We start from the raw sequence: 20,698 nt of genomic DNA on the forward strand, positions 1-20,698 counted from the left end.
TGGTACCAACAAAGTTTGAAAAGGCTATTTTTAGCAAATAGGTCACAATCAAGGTCACAAGGTCACTGCCCTTGGTGTCATTTGAAAGAACTTTATTAGTGGAGTATGCATAACAAATATAAAGTCTTTATCTCCTACGATTCAAAAGTTCTGGCAAAAGTTCATAAAAGCTATTTTTAGTACTCAGTATATAGGTAACAGTCAAGGTCACAAGGTCAAGTTCTTGTTACGATATTTTTTGTTGATTGTTATTGGATTAAAACTTGATATTTTCATTATATGCACATATATTTTATAATATTTAAAAAGGTCTTCAGCGGGATAAATTCATAACACAGTCAGTTAGGGACCTAATATGGAGTCATACAGGGTGTGAAATGGAAATCCGTATTGGGACTTGGCTTCGCATCGCCAAATATGGATTTCCGTTATTCACCCTGTATGACTCCCAATACGGATTTCCATTTCACACCCTGTATGACTCGGTATTAGGTCCCTGAATGACTGTGTAACTTTAAATACTCATTTACAACTTTCACAAGGAAATCTACCAGAATTATTCATAAATGTTTGAAAAAAGAGGAAAAAATCATTCATTTTCTTTAGCACTGAATGGATCTATCTCCCCTATATAAAATAAATGAAGTAATGCAGTAAATCCTAATTATTTTACTTCTACATGATTCTCAAGTACCAAGGTTCAAATTAAGGATGGTTAAGGTAGGATCACAATGAGTGATTCAAGTTTTAAATAGATAGGAATACATAGGGAAAAAGTCTTTATGAATCAGTTCTGCTCAAGAACGGAGAAACCATGATAAGTTGAGGTAGTGGAAATTCAAGTTTTGCCCCCCCCCATTAATTTTTCAATACCGATCCGATTTCTGTCTTTTCCTAGTCAGTGTGACAGATGAGCAATGTGACCAATAGGCTTTTTGTTTTACATATTTCTAAACTGTTAAGAAATGCTTTCTGTACCCATATGATTAACAAAATTCACTTTTATGAACACATTTCAGGAATCCCTTTCTGATGTGTGTTTCTAATGCCCCCTGTATTCCTTTCATCTCATTAATTCATTCATAAACATCAAGGATGTAAAAAGTAATCACATTGTAATCAATTACAGACTGATTTGTAATCATTAGTATTTAGTTATATTGTATTTTCCTGATTACAAGCAATGGTGATGTAATCAATGTTGTATTCAAGATAACTTTTTGAAAACTGTATGACTTCATGTTTTGATACTATTTAGTGGATATTGATAAACATCAACACACCCTTACGATCCTCCTTTCAGACAATTTATCTCATATACAACCATATCAAGACAATACAGAAACTGTCTGATCCGATCACTTCAGACCCACACTTAATCTCAAAAAAGAAAAACAAAAACACATATTTTTTACATTTAATTTTGTATATAAATAGATCTAAATGTTCTACTGCTATCTATTGGGTTCTGATGATGTAAAGGAGGCTGAGAACTGAATGGGATGGCAGTCCTGAGTTTTGAGATTGACCATCACTGCTGTAGCTGTTTGTGAGAACCGAGGAACACTCACCAAAAGAACCTCCTGTCCTCCAGGCCCTACAACAGCAAAAGTTAGGCTAAGTAAAAACTGAGGGATGGATTTAAAATGTTAAGTAGGGGAGTAGGAGATGCCCAGCTACAAAAGCAAATATTTTCATTTAAGAAATGAATTTAATTTTTGAAGATTCATGAGGTTATGAACTACAACACTTCACGCTGGCATATTTCAAGAAGCATAATCCATGTAGTTCATATACCTCATGAATCTTCAAAAAATAAATTCATTCATAAGGCCATAATAAATAAATTGCTAGATTCTCATCCAAATTTTTTTTCAAAATCGAGGCGGGCGGGCGGCTTTTATTTTAAATTTTCTATTTTTTTCAATTTTGCAGATTTTTATTGACCTGGTCAATCGGTGTAATTTTATCTACAACACCCAACTAAAAGTCATAGTAAAGGTTCAATTATCTCTTACTTCACATCATCACCAATCTTTTTCAACCAATGACCCTTGTTTAATATATATACACATGTATTACAGCAATTACCCTCTTTTCAGCTGTCAAAATCATGTCGACTTTCGCGGGATTTAAAACGAAAGTAGAATGGTAGATGAATACCGATCCCGATCAGAATTAAGATGAAGAAAAACAGAAATAAAAAAAAAATCGAGGCGGGGGTATAAAATCGGGGCGGGCGGGGATGAGAATCTAGGAATATTTTTATAATGGCCTAAATTCCCACAGAATTTAAGCAATTCAACTGTAAATTTTTAAAGCAAAACAGTTTGCACTATAGTTTTGACGTCAAGTGCGGTATTATGACGTAACAAGGAGATATTCATGCTCATCCATGGAAGTTCATGAAAAAAGCAACAGTCTTCCTATTTGCAAAGAGTCTTAAAGGGCGAGGAAATAAGCACCTCCTTCAAATTTACCTGGTCTTAGAACCCCTGTCAATCATCTGAAATTAAGCCTGGGATTGGATACTTTGATTTGATTGACATTTAGTTTGCTGCTGTTGTGTATATCTTGTGTACCTTGTCTGGAGATTGTACCGACCATCGAATTAACTTTCACGCTTTTGATGTTTTGATGCCTACCGCACATGCCAATGTGATAAAGAAGCAATCAAATCATTCTTTTCTTTTTTAATTCATAAGAATATGCCATAAATATAATCAATCTATCGAATAATTAAATAAATGACAAGAGAAATAATGGCTATATAATATATATTTTTAATTTAATTTTAAAATAGAGGATTTTATATTACGATTACAATCGATACTTATTTTTAATTTCCGTGCCAAAACATGAGTTAACATACCTTTATTCCTCCACTAATTAACAAAATAAACCGACCTGCGTTTGAAGCTAGTATCATGGAATTAAATAAAATTATTTTTTAAAACAAGTATGACAACATTGTAACATTGTTCCGACATGAGTCAAGCGAATTTATATTTTATAAGACAAACCTGTACGTGTCGCTTTTCTTCGAGACATGGTGACGAAGTTACGGTATAATAATAAGTTTTAGAAGAGAAATTACTCGGAATATAACATCTTGCTTTGTATTTCATGTTTGAAATTACTAATGAACCCCGAAAGAGAAAAAAACCGATGCAGATGATTTCATTCTCGTTTCATAGCTGTCGGGGAATCAACCCGGTCTGAAGCTTTGGCCATTTTTACGGACCATGCGTTATGGAAAAATCAAGTAGGGTTTATCTTAAAAAGATATTTATTTAGACAATAATACCTTTACTTTAACATTTTATTCTCAAAACATCGTTTCTAAGTTTCATTGTTATTTACCGAGAGACTGTTTTATGATTCACTTTCTTCTTTCGTTTTGCGTAGACGACGTGGAATTTGAATTACTTCCCTTTTTGTCGCCAGATTACAATGACAGATTTTGGTGCTAAATGTATTTTCGTTATAACACTTCATTAAGAAACACACTGTATATAAAAAATGTCGAATTATTAAAAATATGAATTATTTTAAAAGAAAGAAATTGAGAAGAATTCAACAAAACCTTCAACCTTCAACAAAAAATGCTTTATTTCACATTTCATTACATGAGCTAAACTTGAAAAAAAAAAAACGGCCTCGGTTTACATAGTCGTGGGAAAACCCATACAGGTAATACACTCAGGTAACATCCTGTGTATATAGGTAGTATACACAAGCCAGCTTCGTTTCCTCGGGGCTTCTCAGCTGCTTCGATTAAGCTCCACCCCACACCAAACTTACCTTAGGAAAACCGTACGGTTGAAAACCTCGGCCTTTAAGGAAATTTATTTGGAAATGTAAATATTCTTAGATAAACCTATTGAAGATTCTGTATGAACTTAGTAAGGGGTCAGAAGTCATTGCACGACTAAATCACACGCCAAGATGCCCTTCACCAGCAAAAGTTAGGCTGTGTGATTTTTTCTGGATTAAGATAGATTCTTGAATTGAAGGTAGAAAACTTCGAGTCTTAAATAATCTTCTGGTAATTCAATTGTTTAAATTGATATTTTCATGTGAGAAATGTGCAGTTTGAATGAAAACACAAATAAACAAACTAATATGAATGCATCAAGTAAACAGCACAATTATACTGATAATTTTAAACTTCTACGAATAGAATCAGTGTACACTATTTTGGGGTCTCAACGTGACTTACCTTTGAACATTTTGGAGTCGAACTTTGTCATGTTTCCAGCGAACAGTATGTGTGGACAATCTTCAATGATGAAGGGGTCCTCTTTGTAAAAGGGATAACAACCTGGAAAGGATTCAAAACGATTCCAAACATTTTGACCTACATTTACTTTATAAAGGAACCTAGGAAAGAGTTAAAATAGGCTTTGTCTATACCCAATCTCAGTCACTTTTATTTTTGAATGAAACTATGTATAAATGTAAAAAAGAAACCAAAGTTTTCGTTAACTTTTTAATATTATTTAAGGAAGTGCAAATCCACTGTTATTGAACTGACTAAAATTCTCCAAAATGACTACTACAGGCACAGAATTTACACCAATGGCATGACAAACAAATGAAATAATTTTTCATGAATGGGAGTACTCACAGTGTGAAAAAAAAAATAAACATGAACAAATTTTCAATTCATTCCTTCGATGATACTTTGTATTAAAACAATGTTGAACAAATGAAAAATTGCCAATGTTTTTTCCACGAATGGAAGTACACGCAGTGTGAACATGGAAAAAAAATCTCAATTTTTTCAATGATATTTTATACAAGAAAAAGAATCAATCTACCGAGTGTGTCTGGAGCAGTGGGTGCTAGATGCCCCCACTCCAAGTTCTTCTCTAGGATGTCGAGTGGTTCCTCGTTGGTGCTGTATTTAATGATATCCTGGATCGGTTGGCCAGATGTTCCAAGTACCCTGTAAACGAACAAGAAAAACAATGAAAAATTTCTTAACCTTTACAGAAAATCTTAATATCAATTCTCTGTAATTATCAAACAATATCAAAAATGCTTGGCCACGCTACATTTTCAATTTCTATGAAACTTTTTGTGTGTACTCACATTGTCATATCATTAATGGTTTTATAGTTTTTTATTTCAAAAAATGTCTCGTTGCCATGGTAAGGGCACCTATTGTTTCCCCTGTAAATTCTTCCTAAAATTTGACCAAAAAACGTGATTTTGTAGGTTTTACTGAATAAAAATGAGCTTAAAAGAAACAAGAGAATGGGAAAATCTACTTTTGTTTCAAAACTACCATTATTCCTCTCTAGTATAACAACATAATTTTTTAAAAACTGTAATTCTACATAATGGCTTAACAACGCTTAGCTTTGGGGATTTTGGCATTTTGCCAAATTGAGAAAATTGCCATTTTAGACCCTTTTTCAAAGCGATTTTTTAATACTTTGCACACTGATTTGAAATTCAGGAAACAGTGCATTGTATAGATGGTACATAAGTTAGTTTAAACACATTAAAATATTTATGGGACACCTAGAATTTTTTTTTTAAAAAGCTGATGAAAAATTACCCAAAATCTGCAAAATTTCCGTATTTCAAGGAACATATTCACATTTCATTATTAATAAAGTTCATATAGAAAAGAAATGTTCCTTTCTACCTGTTTTGATGTCATTTACAGTAAAATTGGTCCATATCTAGGAGAAGTGTCATGTAAAAATATTCACATCCCATTTCCAAGAGCATTAATACATGTAAATATGTTCTTAGATAGGAGAACTGTGAACACCTGCACAAAATGCCCCCCCCCCCCTTTCTGTAAAATTGACAATTTTGAAGTACATGTAGACTAACCAGGGCATGTTTCAAGTTTCCTGAAACTATCTCCTTAGATTGAAAATAATATGAAATAAAAATTTCCCTATCCATTCTCTATTACTATGGAAACAGGAATGCAAGATGTTACCATAGAGACAGGAATACCAGATTTTTCGCCAAAATGGCTGCGTTTAACATAACAATATTCCCAAAACTACACTTATTTACTCTTTTATAAAACATGTGTAATGAGTTAAATGTAAATGTGACCTAAATTTTTTGGCATCTTATATTTGCATCTTTATGATGTTGCAAAAATATAATGCATTTTGTAATGCTATGTCAAATAATTGCAAAACCTTGTGGCTTTTACTTTTTCAAGATTTGGTCAAACTTGAAAAATTCTGAAATGAAACTAAAACAAGCAGGACATTCATAATATTTTACTCATTTCAACTTGTTACTTTGTATAATTATTTATTAAATTCATGGGCAACTGCAAACCACAGATACTTTGAATGAAGTCAAAAATTTAACCCCCCCCCCTTCTGATTTTTTCATTAAAACTTATGAAACACTGCTTTAAACTTGAGAAAAATTACATTGGTTTAAAAAACAAGAGGCCCATGGGCCACATCGCTCACCTGAAAAGCTTTGACCATTCTGTTCTTTACCAGATTTCCCCCTTGTTATACATAATGCATCCCCACCCTACCCCACTGATCATAATTTAGACATTTTGAAATCTACACTACCCCATATGATCCTTCCATGGGCACATATGTTTCAGCTTTTTGGCCCAGTGGTTCCTGAGAAGAAGATTTTCAAAGATTTTTCCTTTATATTTCTATATAAAACTTTGATTCCCCTATAATGGCCCCGCCCTTCCCCAGGGGTCATGATTCCTACAATTTAGAATTTACACTACCCCAGAATGCTTCCACATAAGCTTCACTTTTTCTGGCCCAGTGGTTCTTGAGAAGAAGATTTTCAAAGATTTTTCCTATATATTTCTATGTAAAACTTTGATTCCCCTATAATTCCCCCGGGGGTCATGATGTGAACAATTTAGAATCTACACTATACCAGGATGCTTCCACATAAGCTTCAGCTTTTCTGGCCCAGTGGTTCTTGAGAAGAAGATTTTCAAAGATTTTTCCTATATATTTCTATGTAAAACTTTGATTCCCCTTTGTGGCCCGGCCCTTCCCCCGGGGGTCATGATGTGAATAATTTAGAATCTACACTACCCCAGGATGCTTCCACATAAGTTTCAGCTTTACTGGCCCAGAGGTTCTTGAGAAGAAGACAGACAGACAGACGGACAGACAGCCTTTGGCTCAGGTGAGCTAACAAGAGGCCCAGGGGCCAAATCGCTCACCTGAGCAATTGGCTAGGAAAAAGCACAAATCAGAACTGAAAGTATTCCGGGGGGGGGGGGGGGGGGGGGGGGGGGGGAATGGGAAGGAGGCTTGAATTTTACCATCCCCCCGGGGGGTCATGATTTAAACAAACTAGAATCTACAATACCTGAGGACGATTCCCTATAAATATCGCTAAGAATGGCTTTGAAGTACTTAAAAAGAAGATTCCACATGAGTTTCATCTTTCCTGGCCCAGTGGATCTTGAGAAGAAGATTTTTAAAGATTTTTTCTATATTTTCCTATGTAAAACTTTGATCGGCCATTTTGGCCCCATCCTACCCCCGGGGATCATGATTTGAACAAACTTGAATCTACACTACCTGAGGACAATTCCACATGAGTTTCATCTTTCTTGGCCCAGTGGTTCTTGAGAAGAAGACTTTTAAAGATTTTTCCTATATATTCCTATGTAAAACTTTGATCAGCCATTTTGGCCCCATCCTACCCCCAGGGGTCATAATTTGAACAAACTTGAATCTACACTACCTGAGGACAATTCCACATGAGTTTCATCTTTCTTGGCCCAGTGGTTCTTGAGAAGAAGATTTTTAAAGATTTTTCCTATATATTCCTATGTAAAACTTTGATCAGCCATTTTGGCCCCATCCTATCCCCGGGGGTCATAATTTGAACAAACTTGAATCTACACTACCTGAGGATGATTCCACATGAGTTTCATTTTTTTCCTGGCCCAGTGGATCTTGAGAAGAATATTTTTAAAGATTTTTCCTATATATTGCTATGTAAAACTCTGATCGGCCATTTTGGCCCCACCCTACCCCCGGGGGTCATGATTTGAACAAACTTGAATCTACACTACCTGAGGACGATTCCACATGAGTTTCATCTTTCTTGGCCCAGTGGTTCTTGAGAAGAAGATTTTTAAAGATTTTTCCCATATATTCCTATGTAAAACTTTGATCAGCCATTTTGGCCCCATCCTACCCCCGGGGGTCATAATTTGAACAAAATTGAATCTACACTACCTGAGGATGATTCCACATGAGTTTCATCTTTCCTGGCCCAGTGGTTCTTGAGAAGAAGATTTTTAAAGTTTTTTCCTATATATTCCTATGTAAAACTTTGATCGGCCATTTTGGCCCCACCCTACCCCCGGGGGTCATGATTTGAACAAACTTGAATCTACACTACCTGAGGACGATTCCACATGAGTTTCATCTTTCTTGGCCCAGTGGTTCTTGAGAAGATTTTTAAAGATTTTTCCTATATATTCCTATGTTAAACTTTGATCAGCCATTTTGGCCCCATCCTACCCCCGGGGGTCATAATTTGAACAAACTTGAATCTACACTACCTGAGGATGATTCCACATGAGTTTCATCTTTCCTGGCCCAGTGGTTCTTGAGAAGAAGATTTTTAAAGTTTTTTCCTATATATTCCTATGTAAAACTTGGATTCGGCCTATTTTGGCCCCACCCTACCCCCGGGGGTCATGATTTGAACAAACTTGAATCTACACTACCTGAGGACGATTCCACATGAGTTTCATCTTTCTTGGCCCAGTGGTTCTTGAGAAGAAGATTTTTAAAGATTTTTCCTATATATTCCTATGTTAAACTTTGATCAGCCATTTTGGCCCCATCCTACCCCCGGGGGTCATAATTTGAACAAACTTGAATCTACACTACCTGAGGATGATTCCACATGAGTTTCATCTTTCCTGGCCCAGTGGTTCTTGAGAAGAAGATTTTAAAAGTTTTTTCCTATATATTCCTATGTAAAACTTTGATCGGCCATTTTGGCCCCACCCTACCCCCGGGGGTCATGATTTGAACAAACTTGAATCCATACTACCTGAGGATGATTCCACATGAGTTTCATCTTTCCTGGCCCAGTGGTTCTTGAGAAGAAGATTTTTTTAAAATGCCATTAATTTTTCTCTAATTCATAATTATCTCCCCTTGGAAAAGGGCCTGGCCCTTCATTTGAACAAACTAGAATCCCCTTTACCCAAGGATGCTTTGTAGCAAGTTTGGTTGAAATTGGCCCAGTGGTTCTTGAGAAGAAGATGAAAATGTGAAAAGTTTACAACAACGACAACGACGACTACGACGACAACGACGACAGACAACGGACAAATTGTGATCAGAAAAGCTCACTTGAGCCTTTGGCTCAGGTGAGCTAAAAATCACATCCTCTTGGGTAAGTTATCTTGGATTTAAACATAAATATCCAACAATGGAAAACTTTAAACATAGTGTTTCGCATATAATTAATAATTAGGTTTGCAATGGATCTTTTGTATTCTGTAAAGTCAGTTGAAACAATGCCCCCCCCCCCCCCATGAGACACTGTCCCCCACAAGTATCATTTTAAGGAAGTTCTTCCTTTCATTTTACTAGGTTCCTGCCAACATCTCATCACACCAACTATATCAACCTCCTTTAAATTTCTTTTTTTTCACATGTAAATATAAATTCTGAAAACAAGAGAACTTTTTGCTTTTTTATTTTTTATATATGCAACATTTAGAGTACATGTATTCTCAACTACGGTACATATCATTAGATTTACATGACAAATTCTACTGTTTCTGCTGCTCTGAAAATCTTGACTCTGATTTTTCAATTTTAAAGTTTTAGTTGGTCAGGCGTGTACCAGTAATGACCTACATTGACATACGCAAGTAACACTGATAATTAGTTAATGAGAATTATGCTGCGTTGAGTTTTTTTTTTGGCAAGGTACAGGATAAAGCTTGATAAGTTCTAAAACATATTGTTATACAACATAAGATTTGAGGATGCCATAACATAATATGATAAACATGTTCCTATTCTATTTGAACTTTGACATCTCAAACACTGATATCTTGAAGACAGTGGGTACAAGTATGTTGAAGTAGGTTGGAATTCAGCTTTCACTTGCCTGGTTTCAAACCTAAAATATGGCATCCCTTCTCAACCTGCAATGGTAAATAATTCCTGCACTTTCCAATATACTAGTACACTGATTTCAAGCTAATTAAATGTGTATGTAATCCTTTAGAAAGTTGTTTTCTAGAATACTTTATTCTAGTATAATAATTCTTCTGTTACTGGACATGTATTAGATTTTGTTTAAAAAAAAAAGAAGAAATAAGCAAGGTTTAAATTTAGATATAAAACTGAAATATTTTTTAACAATTTAAGGACAGATGATACAAACAAACTTTTGTCAAAGAATTTGAAAATAACAACTTGGGTCATGTTTAAATCAGTAAAATTAATAACTTTCCTCACGACAAGTACTTTTTAATTCATATTTGCATAAAAATGGAATTTGAAGTGAAAAATATTTGTATAGATTAATAAGGATAGTTTCAAGAGGGCAGACTTTTGAACATCACAGAAGGTTTACAATTTCTTAATATTCTAGAAATTTATTAATAAATCATTAATTTGCAATTAAATTATGCCAAAAAATATATACCAATCCAGGCATCTATTTTTTGTTTGTATCATCTGTCCTTAATTTACTTTCATATTTTAAGAATGGTTACCTTGAAAAGAACAAAAATCTAGGCTGTCCGCTTTCTTGCAGAATGCACTTGAACTTCAGTCATGGCCTATTTGGTCCTGTTTTGGTTTACTGGTCTTACTTTTTCTTTATTCATCTTATATGGTAAATCCTTTGATGAAAAAATGATGAAAATAATTATTTTCCTAGGAACATGATCAAAAGGAAAATTCATTTCATTCATACACAGACATGTTCATGTGTGTGATCATCTTACCAGTAGTGAATATTTGCCTGAGTATCAATTAATTTGTTTAGAATATTATAAAACATGGTCTGTGTGTACAATACAAATATCATTATAAATCAGAGGTGAATATTCTACATGTACATGTATATAGTTTTATTATACCCTCCGCTTGAAAAGTGATAGGGTATACTGTAATCGGTATGTCCGTCTAACTGTACGTCCATCTGTCTGTATATCCGTCTGTCTGTTACGCTTTAGGGTACCCATCTCTTATTATCCACAACTCCTCTTATACCACTGCAATGAGTGAAATTTAATGAACCTTTCACAGAATCTTTATTACATATTGTCACCTCCTATTTTACTTTTTGATTTGACGCATATTTTGGGTTTCCCGGCCACAGTAAAACATGGATTTGTCATCAGTTATAACCATATGGGAGGCAGGGGGTATCATTTAGTGAGCTCAATGCTCACAGTACCTTTAGTTAAATTTTGTTTTAACACTTATACATATGTACAAGTGTACATATATATATATTTTTACTGTTTGCTATTTGAAAAGATAATTATTATTCACAAAAAATTGAACTATAGATTATACAGTACCGGTACTTCACAGATGAATGAAAGAGTCTATTTAAACAAAAATAACTCAATATTTCCAGTGCATTCTTAACCTAGATCTATTTTGTCATTACATATAGTACAGTAGTTTTGGATATATATAATAAATTTAAAGTTTAAAAGATAGAAGCTTTTAAATAAAACAATGACATCAAAACAAACATGCTGTTTTCCTATTTTCTGTTTATGAACATCACATGACCATATTTTGCTGATATATATAGAATACTATTTAAAAAACTTATCTACTTTATGCTTGTGCTCACACATTATAAACGTTTGATGCACTTTTTTTATAGAAACAAATTAAACTTGCTCTAGTTAATATTTTAACAACACAATTCTGTAAAATACGTGCCTAATGCCAATAAAGAATTGAAATAATAGGATAAACAATGAATGAAAACTGACAGAAGTGGAAATTTATTTTATAAAGATAAACAAGAGGCCCAAGGGCCTTGAATCGCTCTTCTGATAAATTGTACAACCTATCACTTGTATTTGAAGCCTCTAACCCTAAGTATCCTAAAACCTAGTTGCATCAACTGATAAAAAGTTTGATGATTCTTAGCCAATTAGGACTGAAGATATTTTAATAAAGCTATAAAAAAAACAAATGAGTAGGTCACGGTGACCTACTTTAAGATTGAAGTTTTCTGAGGACTCAAGATGCATTAATAGACAAACTAAGATTGAAGATTCTAAGCAAATATGTATTTGAGATATTCAAAAGTAGGTCACCTTGACCTACTTTTTGGTGTACATTCTTGGAAAACCCAAGATGCATCAACTAACAAAGTTTAATGATTCTAAGCCAATAAATACCTGAGATATTCAAAAGTATGTCACCGTGACCTACTTTTTGGTCAACATTCTCTGAAAACCCAAAAGGCATAAACTAACAAAGTTTGATGATTCTAAGCCAATAAGTACCTGAGATACTTAAATATAGCCATAAAATGTCAAAAGTAGGTCATCGAGACCTACTTTTTGGTCAACATTCCCTGAAAACCAAAAGGCATAAACTAACAAAGTTTGGTGATTCTAAGCCGATAAGTACTGGAGATACTTAAATATAGCCATTAAATGTCAAAAGTAGGTCATCGTGACCTACATTTTGGTTGACATTTATCAGAGGCCTAAGATGCATCTGCTGACCAAGTTTGATAATTCTAAGCCAATAAATACCTGAGATATTCAAAAGTAGGTCACTATGACCTATTTTTTGGTCGACATTCCTAATTTGATGATTCTAAACCGATAAGTACCAGAAATACATAAATATAGCCATTAAATGTCAAAAGTAGGTCACAGTGACCTACTTTTTGGTCGACATTCTCCGAAAACCCAAGATGCATCAACTCACAAAGTTTGATGATTCTAAGCCGATAAGTATTGGAGATACATAAATATAGCCATAAAATATTGAAAGTAGGTCACCGTGACCTAATTTTTGGTCATCACTCTCCGAAAACCCAAGATGCATCAACTCACAAAGTTTGATGATTCTAAGCCAATAAATACCTAAGATATCGAAATATAGCCATAAAATGTCAAAAGTAGGTCACAGTGACCTACATTTTGGTCGACATTTTTCAAAATCCCAAGATGCATCAGCTGACCAAGATTGATGATCATTGGTCTGAAGGTAATCAAAATATGCCTTTTAAACAATTTGAAAACAAATGCCTGCAAAATTCTAAAAGTAGGTCACAGTGACCTACTTTTACTTAAATATGTTTTAAGGTCCCAAGATGCAGCAACTTACAAGATTTGATGATTCTAACCCTCTCAGTGTCTGAAATAATGGGATAAAATGTTTTAAAAAGGATAAGTCATGAAGTTCAAAAAGTAGGTCACGGTGACCTACTTTTAAGCTGACGTTGTTTGAAGACCCAAGATGCATCAACTGACAAAGTTTAATGATCATAGGCCTTAAAGTGTCCAAAATATGCCTTCAAATCAATTTGAAAACAAATGCCCGCAAAATTTAAAAAGTAGGTCACCGTGACCTACTTTTGAGTTAACATGATGTGAAGTCCTAAGATGCATCTACTTACAAGATTTGATGATCCTAGTCCTTATAGTAAGCAAAATATAGACATTTTCATTAATTGTAAATTTAGGTCAACTTTGAAGTGACCTTGAGACCACGCCCTTTGCCCCAGGGTCATGCCTTGAACAATTTTTAATCTTCAACATATCCTGATCATTGTATGTAAGTTTCGTGAAAATCTGTCTGGTGGTTCTGGAGAAGAAGATTTTTTTGCAACCGGTACTTCTGGTTTTGTTTTCCTGATTATCTCCCCTTGTTTTAGGGTCCCAACCCTTATTTTAGTATAAATGGTAGCCCTTAGGCCAAGGATACCCTGTGACAAATTTGACACTGATTGGCCAAGGGGTTCTTGAGTTATGGCCCATATTCTAAAAAGTTAACGCACACCGCACACCGCACAACGCACACCGCACAAATGGCCATAGCATTAGCTCTTTGAGCCTTTGGCTCAGAAGAGCTAATAATGTTTACTTAAAAGTCTCTCTCAGCTCATCATAAAAAGTAAACCTACTGAATGGCACAGATTTTTTTAGATATGGCAAGAAATTGGTCAGATTTTACACATGTACAATCTCTATATAGACATTTATATTTGGGGGGGGGTGGTTTCAGCTGTATCAGCAAGTGATGTTTATATGCTTCAAATTCATTTTTATTAATAAAAATAATTAATTCATTGGTCAGAAAATCAAACTGTCAAAAGGTAGAGTTCGCTTGATTTGATAAGGACCACTGACCACTACCGGTAAAACAACTGTGTATTGTAAGGCAAATAAAATTAAGAAAATATGCATTTGTTAATCTTGATATTTTTGTAATGCTCAGTATATACATAAATTTACCTTCTGTCTTCATTGTTTAAGATGTCTAGCCTTCTTTTCTTCTTCCAGACTGTAAAACTTTGATGAGATCTTTCGCCAGAAAATGTTCATTGAGCACTGTTTACTAAATACACATTGTACCTCCAAACGTTAGAGAGTAGTTCAAGGGAAGTAATTAGGAAGCAAAAAATGCTTCAAAATGTAGAAAAAAGTAATCTTTACCTTTGAATTCCTTTTACATCTTTGAGTCTCCCACCAATATTTTAGATATTTTGAAATAATCAAATATTAGCCTTTCATAATTAATTATTACTAAATTTGTAATCAGTGTGCCTTTTTTGTTTTAAGCCTCCAAAAACTCCACTAAACCAATCACATATCTGATATGTTATAATATGTAAAATGGCCATTTACTATTGAGAAATTAAATTAAAACTACAGATATAATTACTTTAATCTGTAGTATTAAATTTAAATATTGAAAAAATATTAAGTTATCCCTTTTCATTTCTGGACACAATTTTTCTTGATAAGTACACGTTTTTCAAAATTAACAAAATTGAGAATTTTGCACCCCGTTTCTATGGCAACCAAGGGTCTATTTCATAAACCCACTTTAGATTTTACAATTAATGACATAGCTGTTTAAAATTATAATAAAAAAATCAAAATGTTTTTTATGCGTGGCCAACCAATTTTGATAATTACAGAGAATTGATATTAATTAGTACTTACACGGATATTACAAATTCATGGATATAGCAAAGTTATCTTGGATCCCCAGCTATATATTAAATATTTAATGAATTCCTTACATGGATATAACGAATTAGGGATATAAGGAAGTAGTTTCATAGGTCCCAAGGACTTTGCTATAACCGAATTTCCTGCATATTATTCAATGATTTAAATACATGATGCTTAAAAAGCTCATCTTGATATCATCATCCATAAGATAGAATCAGATGTCCCCAATTCTCATTCCCAAATAAATTTCAACTAATTTATACATTACCCAGTATGTTCAAAATTGTATTTTTCTTCTGCAGTGTATATATAAATGGTACGTATACATTTTCATCTCAAGATCTTTCACAGATTTTCCATTCTATATTTATTAAATTTCAAATCAATGTATGTTTACCAACCTAACCCCTTCTATTGTGAAGTCATAAGGGTTGGTCACAGTCTGAAAGGTGGGATAGCGTAATGCCTGGGGAAACATACACTTATGAAGTGGCTGCTGGGGTAGGGTGTAATTGGCAGGGTCGAATTCCCCTGGCATCAAATCAACATCAACTGAACTCTAAAAATAGCACATAATAAAAGTTTACAATAAATTGTTTGAAATTTTATAATAAATAAGCCAATTGAAAAATAAACTGTTCATACGAAAAATTCTGAGATTATGAACTTTAACTATGATATAGTATCTTTTCATAGAAGATTACATTAATTAAGCCTTGAAGGAACAAACAAGTTCCAACAATTTGTTTTGTAAAATTAACTTAAATCACAGAAAAATATTGACAATCCACTGAAAACTGTGAAGACAGCTGTCATCTAAAACAATGAAGATAAGCCTTACTGCCAGTTGTGTGAAGACATCATCCAGACTTTTTATGGCTTCCACGCTCCCAGCAGCTGATTTCTTACTAAGATATTTTGCCTGCAAACAAAAACAGGTTTAAATCAAGACCTAAAAATTCCTCTTTTTGAGACTAACATCCCTATACAACATATTTATGTGTTATACATGAGTATAACAGGGATAGAAATAAACTTTTTTAACCACAGGCTAATTTTAGCCTGTACATATAAAATCTACAAGCTGAAATGAAGATCAACAAGCTAAAATTAAAAGAAGGATTAAATGTCTTTTTCATGCTCATTTAAATCAATAATAATACAGGTTTTTCTATAGTAGGTCAGTACAGAATTAAGAACATCAATGTCTTTACATTAAAAAAAAAGGTAATCTGGCCTAAAAAAAAAAAAACACACACACACAAAAAAAAAATTAAAATATATTTATTTCCTGTAATTCCTGTAAAATTCCAAAAAAGAAAATCAGTATGATCAAGGGTAGGTAGGTTAGGATTTTTGGCTACTGAATAATGGGGTCAAACATCCCGGGCATAATTAACCAGGTGTGATATTTACAGCGGGCACCTAACATGGCTGTCTAGCTGCAGAAAACGATCTTCAAAAAGTTATGGTAGAAATTATTTGGTGTAAAACTAATGATTACTCTTTTTATCTAAGGTAAATTTTGACAAGGTTGACACATTTTATATGTCAAATAAAACTATTATTAATAATGAAACATTTTTGTATAAATTGCATCAGCTGATTGAGATTTGGTGATAGAATCAACCGAGGTTTACCGAATCAGGCGAATGCATTGTGACTCTTTTTAAATTTCAAAAAAGCAAGATGAATTACCAGAAAAATATGGATACAAGACTACTTGGGTCAAAAATCACCACTCGCTAAAAATTTCGAGTGTCTTCTATTTTTACTCGCTGTTTTAAAAATCAACTCGCATTTTGCGAGTATTTCTCGCTAATTTCGAACCCTGGTATTATCAACATATTGTAGTTTAACTTCAGTATCTCGAACATTGATGTCTCAAATATAATGTTAGTACCAGGGTAGATGCAAATGGGAAATCCCAAGCACTTTTTTCTATTCACTATCATAAACTTTTCCTCAGTTTTAACTTGTTTGAACAACATTTGATTGTATTTGTATTCTTCAGACAACCTAAAATTATGATCCCTTCATGTCTTACCTTTTGCAAACTGTCCTTGTCTTGTGTGCTAGAACTCAAGGAATTTCCAGCAACGACGATTCTGGAAATCTCCGAACAATGACCTTGTTCTTGGCTATTACCCAGCATCCCCGTTACCATGTCGACAAAGAGCTGCAGGGTGAAGGTCTGTTCCTCCTTACTGCCCAACTCTAGTCCTGAGATCAGGATCAAATACCTGACAGAATAACATGAAAAATTAACATAAATTGGCAAAATAAAATGTTGGTAAGAAAACTTATTTTTTTTAAAATCATGTGAAAAAGACTTTAAAATATAAAGTATTGTTACTTTTAATAATCAAGAAACAAGTTTCTTGATAAGTTTTCTTTCTAAAATTTGTATAAAATTGTTACCCTCCACAACATTTAAGCTTAAGCTTGCTAAAAGCTTCAAATTGATGACACACCAATGAAAAAAAAAATAAACTCAATCAAATCTTCCAAACTGACAAATCAGGGCAAAGATTTTCAAAGCAGGGAAACAAGGCTGAAAAAAATCTTAGTACTTGTCTTTTTCTAAGATGGGTCTGGGGACCTGCTCTTTCAACATTCTGAAACAGTATTTTTCCACGTGGAACTTTCCACGATCATCATCTGGCTCTTTACCATAAACAGCGATGATCACACCTATATCAGACAAAAATTATTGTAAAAAATTATAATGTTGAAATATTCAAATTGAAACTGTATAAATGCATTAAAAAAACTTTTTTTTTTTACCCCCCCCCCCCCAACTTTTTTTCGCCTTCCAAGAACAAAACACTCTTAAAAGGCATTGTTTTAAATAAATTATATATATGGTAAGAGAATGAACACAAGATGCCATAAACTAATTTATTGTGTTCTATGAACAAAACATTTTAAAATTGCAGTAGTTTGAAATAAGTTCTAATAACATGGCAAAAATTAATGAAGTATTCAATAAATGATCATGCTATCATAACCTATCTAAATTTATAAAATAAATATCCAGTATTCTTAATTAGCTGCAGAACTGTAGCTATCTTGTTGACATCAAACCTAAAAGCATTGTAAAAACCTTCAATTTACGACAACTGTTTTGCTGCTACCTTTTTATTAAGTATGCTTGGATCTGAAACTCTCGGGTTTTCCCAATAGTGTTTTCTTTTTAAAAGAAGAGAGCTACACTTCTGCAGCTATATTTTTAATGTACAAAAAAAGTTGCATGTTAATGTATTCTACATCTTGGTATATGTATTTTAGTAATGTTTAATTTAAACAGATTCTACTTTTTGTTATGTGTACATGTGATAACTAGGGACTTGAATCTATAACCTAACCTGTCACGGCCCTCTGAACGTCCAGGTCTCCCACCAGGATAATTCTCTGTAGCTCATCCTCCAAGTACAGCTTGTCTGAGTCATCCACAAACTTAGTTCTCACGGGCTGGGGCATTAAATTATGCTACATATATATAAATATAGTCATATTAAAATATAAAATAGTCATTACTATTTATTAAAATACACATAAAAATACAAATATAGACATATTGAACAAATTTTTGCAATTAGAAATATAATGTACAATTTTTCTTACTATTTATCTTTTTAAAATAATTGAAAAGTTTATTTTTTTATTATCAATATATTTATTGTTTGTTTGGTTTGTACCTATTTATACTTATGACATTTCTTTAACTATGAGCAGATACAGTGTACAGGTATTTCAAAATATAGCAAGATGAAAGAAGAGAATTATAAGCTATATTTTACCTCCTCACTGATTTCCTGTAAAATGCTTGGCTTCAGTTCCATGTGTTTGAACAGAGTCCCAATGACAACACATGTTTCATCACTCTGCAGTTCGTGTAATTTCCTTATACAAATATCCTTTCCTACAAAATTCCAATTATCATAAATGAGAGAACATGCTACAAATGCACAGAGATTAAATCACCTGGACTTAAAAAAAGGTATTTGTGTTGAATGTATAGTCTTCTGTTTAGTTTCAAAATTTGACTACTTCCATATAATTATGGGCTTCATATGTATAAAATAAACTTAAAAATGTTAACATGCACACATTTTTACCTCTAAAAGTATGAAGGTTTGTTTATGCTTGTTGTCGCCTGAACTGAAAATCGGGGATATTAATTTTGGTCTGTATTTCTGACTTTCTGTAACACTTTCATTTCTTCAAATAATCTCGAGAAGCCTTTGAACTTTTGCAACAAAATTTTATATAACTCCCTACACCCTTAAATGAGACTCCTATTGATTTTGAGGTCAAAGTCAAGGTCATCATCTCTTATAATAATATTCTGCACAATATCTCAAGAAGCCTTTGAGCTTTTGCAACAAAATTTAATACCATACCTCCCTACCGTCCCGCCCACTCCCCTTAAAGTCCAATAATGTAGATCAGTGCTTGCTCTTTTTGTTTTCTTATGTGGGGACTGAGCTCCAACGTCTTGTGATGTCACAGCAAGACGAGATGTCTCATGCAACTTGATATTTGAAGTGGTTGATCATTGTAACAAACTTGTGATTTTGATTGTACAACTGCACTTGCCCCAAAGGTTACACCGGAAAACAAATTATCTTCATAGCTAGCACATTGAGCGACTTGGCAAAGCTCATTTCAATAGACTTACATGTAAGAACAGAGGAAATTCGGAATGAAATCTGTTCATACATCAGGAAAATTTTTGAGTGAAACCTTCACAGAATTCCTTTACTTCCAGGATCCCATGCGATAATGGTGAATAAATAAATTAAATAAAATGCTTTTGCAGTTTTGGTTTTTAAAAAACTGAAAAGCAACAGGAATATATTCTACAATTTCTTTAGTCAAAAATTGCACTAGGTCTATTGTTTCAACCAGATGCTCGGCTGTCTTCGTAAGCTTCGACGAGCTCCATTAACTGGCGTTAATTGATCATGTGACACCACAGCAAGACGAGATGTCTTGTGCAAATTGATTTTGAAGTGGCTGATCAATGTAACAAACTTGTATTTTTGATTGTACAACTGCACTCACCCCATTGGTCGACCGTAATACATATATCTTTATATTAAGCATACATCAAAATAGCATTATTCTCTGCTTTTATCAAAGTTTATGAGGCAAATGGGTTACTTCTACTAGCTTATCATTAGGCCAAATGTAAAATATGATCAATACCCCATTTTTTTCTAGCAGCAATTTCAACTTTTGGACGAACTTCCCAAAGCCTTTCAGCATAAAGATGTGCATATTGTCTGTTAAAGGTCCTATCCTTCAATAAAAACCTTTCAGAACAATTTGAAAATTTGCCCGACTGTCTTTCAAATCTTGTATGTGTTTGCTGAGGCTTTGACAATAAGTCACTAGAGTGGTCATGTCCTCTTTTCTCAAACATTTTTCTTAGTTTTTCACTTTTTGTTTATCTCCATTCGCGCCAGAACTCTTTCGTGTAGTGAGGTA

At 33.6% G+C, this 20,698-nt stretch overlaps 1 protein-coding gene and 1 long non-coding RNA gene across 2 annotated transcripts; both read right to left on the minus strand.

The window, feature by feature from the left end:
* Positions 1-1,422: 1,422 nt before the first annotated feature.
* LOC134239748 (DNA polymerase delta subunit 2-like) lies at positions 1,423-20,690 on the minus strand. Its single transcript, XM_062721902.1, has 10 exons — positions 20,417-20,690; positions 19,006-19,127; positions 18,571-18,694; positions 17,776-17,896; positions 17,250-17,445; positions 16,044-16,124; positions 15,604-15,761; positions 4,824-4,951; positions 4,223-4,324; positions 1,423-1,597 (listed from the first exon to the last, which is right to left on the minus strand). Exons 1-10 carry the CDS (start codon positions 20,631-20,633, stop codon positions 1,455-1,457), a joined length of 1,392 nt encoding a protein of 463 aa, XP_062577886.1. The 5' UTR covers positions 20,634-20,690; the 3' UTR covers positions 1,423-1,454.
* Positions 9,696-14,723, minus strand: LOC134239750 (uncharacterized). Its single transcript, XR_009986283.1, has 3 exons — positions 14,477-14,723; positions 10,745-10,873; positions 9,696-10,168 (listed from the first exon to the last, which is right to left on the minus strand). It is a non-coding gene; the product is annotated as an uncharacterized LOC134239750 (long non-coding RNA).
* Positions 20,691-20,698: the final 8 nt, after the last annotated feature.

Source organism: Saccostrea cucullata, unplaced genomic scaffold, assembly GCF_032062105.1.
Source record: "Saccostrea cucullata isolate Sc308-1 unplaced genomic scaffold, CSIRO_AGI_Scuc_v1 ctg2841, whole genome shotgun sequence".
NCBI lineage: Eukaryota > Metazoa > Mollusca > Bivalvia > Ostreida > Ostreidae > Saccostrea > Saccostrea cuccullata.

Bases quoted from the DNA above. Each gene is read 5' to 3' on its own strand.
- LOC134239748 (XM_062721902.1), bottom strand. From the start codon at position 20,633: ATGTTTGAGAAAAGAGGACATGACCACTCTAGTGACTTATTGTCAAAG. The intron at 4,325-4,823 runs GTAGATTGATTC...AATCCTTTCCAG, and splicing joins CACTGCTCCAGACACACTCG to GTTGTTATCCCTTTTACAAA. The intron at 1,598-4,222 runs GTAAGTCACGTT...TTGCTGTTGTAG, and splicing joins CGACTCCAAAATGTTCAAAG to GGCCTGGAGGACAGGAGGTT.